This window comes from Vipera berus (genome assembly GCF_964194415.1).
Source record: "Vipera berus genome assembly, chromosome: 1".
Lineage (NCBI taxonomy): Eukaryota > Metazoa > Chordata > Lepidosauria > Squamata > Viperidae > Vipera > Vipera berus.
The window spans coordinates 85,105,258-85,110,676 of NC_138202.1; the positions used below are offsets into that span (position 1 = coordinate 85,105,258).

General features: G+C 41.1%; 1 protein-coding gene across 1 annotated transcript in view; it reads right to left on the reverse strand.

Annotated features, from left to right (window-relative positions):
- PDHX (pyruvate dehydrogenase complex component X) overlaps window positions 1-4,146 on the reverse strand; it is a 41,952-nt gene extending 37,806 nt beyond the window's left edge. The window contains exon 1 of the mRNA XM_081314768.1: window positions 3,987-4,146. Coding sequence (XP_081170894.1) covers window positions 3,987-4,128 — 142 coding nt within the window. The 5' untranslated portion in view covers window positions 4,129-4,146. The remainder of the gene's footprint in view (window positions 1-3,986) is intronic.
- Between the last annotated feature and the right edge of the window lie 1,273 nt (window positions 4,147-5,419).

Below are 5,419 nucleotides of genomic sequence, written 5' to 3' on the forward strand. Positions count from 1 at the left end.
ATGACTGTTATGGAGCCTGGACATCACAATTGTAAGTCACGATGGTTGTAAATTGGGTGACCCACGTGACTCAATTTTACAGGGGGTGATGCAAATGACCATAAATGTGGGCCAGTTGCTGGGCACCCAAAGTGCGGTCATGTTCTTGCTGGAGGAGGGGAACGGCCATCAGAACTTGAATCTGGCTCTTAAGTACCCCAGGGAGAGCCTCAAAACTTCAAGTGGTCACTAAGCAATCAATAATAAGTCAAGGACTACCTATAACTGACCCATGACATTATTTAGTAGTGTTACAAGTAGCAAAGAAATTGTAAGAGTGGATTAAGCAAGACCGGTAGTTTGACACGATGTTGCAAAAGCAGACCATATTGTGACATGTGATCTCATTTTAGATGGATAATCAGACTGTAAGTGGACAGCATCTACAGAGAGTTACTTACCTGCCAAGGGCTTTATTTACAGATATAAGAAGAGATTTAAATGATTCAGCTACATTCCCACCCACCCACCCCAAATTATTAGCTTGCAATTCTATGCCAGCAGAAGAGGGTCAGAAAACCACTCCTCCTCACCTAGAATGCCCTCCACAAAAAGCCCACCTCTGCTTATGGATTGACAGGGAAAGGAAAGGTTTGAAGAAGAAATATCTCTTCTTTTGCAACCATGTAAATCATTCTCTTCAAATATATTCATCAATCTGCATGGAATTTTTCATAGCCTACTGCAGACATGTCAAACTCGCGACGTCATGTGACGTTGTGCAACGTATCACAGCCTTTTCGCCATTGCTGGCGATGGGGTGGGCACGGCTTCCGGATGACACGTCCAACCCGCGGGCTGGCAGTTTGACACCCCTGGCCTACTGCAATCTGAATAACTTTTAACTGAAGTAAATACTTTATTCTTTAAAGGAGTTCCTTACGTTTTTTGAGGCATGGGCTTTGATTTAAAGGCAACCTTTTACCTGAAGTAATATCAGAATGGTGCATTATAGTTCACCTTCCCTTAATCTCTCATAACAGAGATATAGCTGTGAGAGTCAGACTTGTTAAAGCTTAAAAAAAGAGACCATTGAGAAACTCCATAACAACAGACTGAAGAACACTAAAAACATTTCAGAAAAATGTGATGCTGCCAAGAATGCTGCATGATTGACAAGCTAGATTCAGCAATTCAATGACACTTTAGCCCTGGGGTGTTCAATCTTTCGGCTTGCCTCGGCCGCACTGACTGAAGAGGAAATGCCTTGGGAAGCATATAAAATATATAATATATACATGTAGAGTGTGTGTGTGTGTGTGTGATATGCATCAGGGCTTTTTTTCCTCATAGAACACTCAGAACGGTGTTCCGGCACCTTTTTTTTTTGCAAAAAAAAGCTCCCTCTATTGGCTTTAGGAGTAGGCAATCTTGGCTCTTTTTTATGACTCGTGGACTTCAACTCCCTGAAATCCTGAGCCAGCCACACTGAGGGGAAAGAGAGAGGTTTCCAAGCTGAGCTATGCTGGCTCAGGAATTCTGGGAGTTGAAGTCCTTGAGTCATAAAAGAGCCAAGTTTGCCTACCCTGCACTAGAGGAGGACATTAAAATTATTTACAAGGTTACTTCTTTAGGAACTAACCTTTTAAAATCTAAAGCAGCTAATTCAAAAAAGCTAACAGGAAAGAACCTCACATTTTTCATCTGCTTCTGTCTTTTGGAAGGTAAAATTAGATAACAAAATAATCTGTTTCTTATGTTAACATCTCTGCAATGAAATCAATAAAGGTAACAGGAAAGAAATGAGAAACATTTTTCTCAATGTAATATGTCTAATTTAGTTGATGCTAGAAAAAAATAGTATCTTTTGTACACTCTTGAAAACTATTTTGAATCTATAACCATCTATTACAACTAAACCACTTTAAATTAAACAATTCTTAAGAATGAAATATTCTTAATTTGGACTTTACTTTTACTGTTTGGACGGTTGTGTGTTTTGAAAAATAGATTATTTAGAATCTAGTTATGTTGCACTTCAGTCTAAATAATTAACCTAGTATATTATGTATGTTAATATACATAACAATATATGATGTTTTCCATGGTGAGCTTAACATCAATAACAACATTTATTTAAAAGGCTAAAATATTTTCTGGTGGTATTATCTGTGCATTAAAATTTTGTTTAGTCACAATCTTTCACTTTTCACATTCTGGACAAGCAGTGGTCATCTATCCTAGCAAAAGATGTTACATATGTGCATAAGTGTAGCATATGCCTTTTTAAAAATATCAAACATGGAAAGAAACAAAAATAAGTCCAAAATATCTGTATTACAACCAGAAAAGCCAACTTTGCAACCAATATTTTTCATCTATAACTATGGCACCCTAAGGATACCTGCATAGATGCAAATGCTTCTCTGGGATCAGTAACGCAGTAGGGATTGCTTTTTCCTTCCAGTAACAGATTGCTGGGAAATACCAAACATGTCCTTGAGAATTCCAATGTTTGTTACAATTTTTTCTGGATGTGGTTGGAAAGAGGCTGTTTGGCGCCGGAGACCACTGCCACGAGGAACACAGCTCTTGGTCGGGGTTCAGAACAGCTCCGGATGGGGGCTCAGCACGGGCCGCAGCGTGGCAACTGCGGGGAGGGGAATCCCCATGGCGGCTGTGGGGAGGGGAATCCCCGCGGCATGTGGCTCCGAGCCACAGGGGCAGGGGTGCAAAGGACGAGCGGCGACGCTGTAGCAAGACACCAGCATCGCTCCCATTGATAGCACCTCTGAGTTCCAGCACCTTTTTTTTTTAGAAAAAAAGCACTGATATACATAATATAACAATGTTAAACATTTATGATCTTGTGGGATTGCATTATTAGTTGTCCAGGGCCGTTGGTTGGATACACCTATTTTAGCCTTTATGCACACTATACAACATCATTCCACTGAATGAATGAATACCGAGGAATCTTAAGGAGCAAAACCTGATAATTGCAAAACAACACATTTTTCCCTGGAACCAAATTAGGACAGGTAATTTAGATGTTTACATTGATCCTTTGATTCAATGATTAACTGCTTAGACCAGGGGTCTTCAAACTTGGCCCTTTTATAACTTGTGGACTTCAACTCCCAGAATTCCTCAGCCAGCATGCCTGGCTGAGGAATTCTGGGAGTTGAAGTCCACAAGTCATAAAACAGCCAAGTTTGGAGACCCCTGGCTTAGACTATCATCAATGAGACTCAATACTGATTAAAATCTGTAGCTTCCCATTTCGTCTGCTTACAACTTTCCCTGCAAGCTTCCTCACTGACTTTCTGGGGAAAGTTGCAGAGATTACAAATGGCAATCATATGATTGCAAGGCAGTTGGTAACTACGTTATAAATGTGAGCCAGCTGCCAACCAGCCCAAAAGCCATCATATGAGGACAGTGAAGGAGGAGGATGTTTTACAATGGCTGCAAGTCATTTTCAAAGCTGTTGTAACTGAATGGTTGTTTAAAAAGTGATTGTACGTTGAGCATTACCTATGGTTCACTTTAAAACAAAATCTGTATGTGAATTTATTAAAAAGTGATATACTATTTAAATATATTTGCATGTACAGAGAGATTGGCTCACATATGTAAGATTATTAAATCCTCACTTTAGAATGTATCTGGAAATAAACCTCAATCATCATAGTCAGATATACTTTTTGTTAATTATCTGCCACTTTATCTTTTTAGACTGAGGAATACAAATATTTTAAATATAGATCAATCAAGATGGTAGAGGACAGGAAGGCCTGGAGGAACGTTGTCCATGGGGTCGCGATGGCTCGAACACGACTTCGCAACTAACAACAACAAACCTATTTTTGCCATTTTCTTGAAACCGCTACCCCATAGAAGCACAGCCCCATCCCTGCTGCCTTCACCGGTTTACCAAGCCGAACCTCAGGTTTAACAACAAATGATTAAAAGAGCAATTTCCCTGGGAATAGTCAGGTGCTCACCCAAGGTTTCCGGGGTCGTGTGTAGGAATTTGCAGCCCACCGCCTGGGACAAGGAACCGAGGGGGGCTCGCATTAAATTCCTGCCCAGCAAGCGATTGATCGTCCCTCTGCAGCGGTGGATCAGCCACAAGGAGGCTGCCATCTTCCCCCTTTCCCTCCCCTTCCGAGGCCAGGCTGTCTGTTGCACTGCCTGAAAAAAGTATTCCCACGACGTCAAGGTGTCTATTCTGCCTGAATTCGCGCACGAACTCGATCCTCGTACACCAGCCGCGAGTTTTCCGAAGAGGGAAAATAAACATTTGTGAAAGCGTAATTTGTACTTTTAAAGCGCAATTTGCTCTAAACAGGAAGCCGATTCCATTTGTTTACGGTGATTGTTAAGAAAAAAATGAGGAAGAAACCATTCTGACTTTAGTCGATTTCTTTCAATGCATCTTTTATATTTCAAGGGGTTTTTTTTAAAATATGCGATATGAGCACAACCCCAACCAATTTCTTTTGTAGGTGCATCGGGCCACAGTTCAGCTCCTCCCAGTAAAATAAAACCCTGTATTTGTGAGACACATACATATGCCCAAGCCTAGCCTCATTTCTTTATTGCCAGTTCACAAATGGTATATAAATGGAATGTACTGTAATATCATCTCTTGCATTGATTTCTATACTAGATATCAACAGAATAGCAAACACTGAAGGAAATTATGAAGAACTTCAAATGTTTCTTGCCTGATAGGTTCGATCTAAACACTTGTTGCAGAATACAATTTCCTTTAGAAGTCCATTCAGAACACACTACTAACGACAACAGTAATTTACCCGTGTTTAATGCAGTCTGGCACCAGTAATCTTACGTTTTAACATGCTTTGGTCTGAGGAAAGGAAGTAAAACAATTTTGAGATAAATAAAAGGAAAGATCATTTGATATGTTCAGGAGGAAAACACAAGCGACCCAGCCACTTATAAAACAGACTATTATTATCTAGTCAGATAGCTGAAGGGGAGGAAAGGATAGACAGGGGTAGTATTTTATGACTCTACCTCTGTGTATATCCTCCAGTTACCTAGCATGTAACCCGGTTGTAAAAGCCTCATCTACCTCCACACAAACTAACCAAATCAAAGAGCGACCTGGAAAATTAAGGCACAGTCATGGGCTAGGTAGGCATGGGTGCTAGAAAATGCTATCCTTGCACCACAGCATTTGGATCATGTTTGCAACTGTGCGTCTCTTCTTGGCTGTGCGCTCCTTTTCATTGACTCAGTAAGTAACGGTGCAACGCATCAAATCCATGAACCCTCAACCAAAGGATCTCATTCCCGGACGGTGACCCAAAGTTGAAACTTCCCTCCCCGCCCTCCATTACTCTTTGCGCCGCCACTTTTCGAGATACGCGAGGAGGCTCCTCCCCGCGCCGGAATAGGAAGGGCTCGG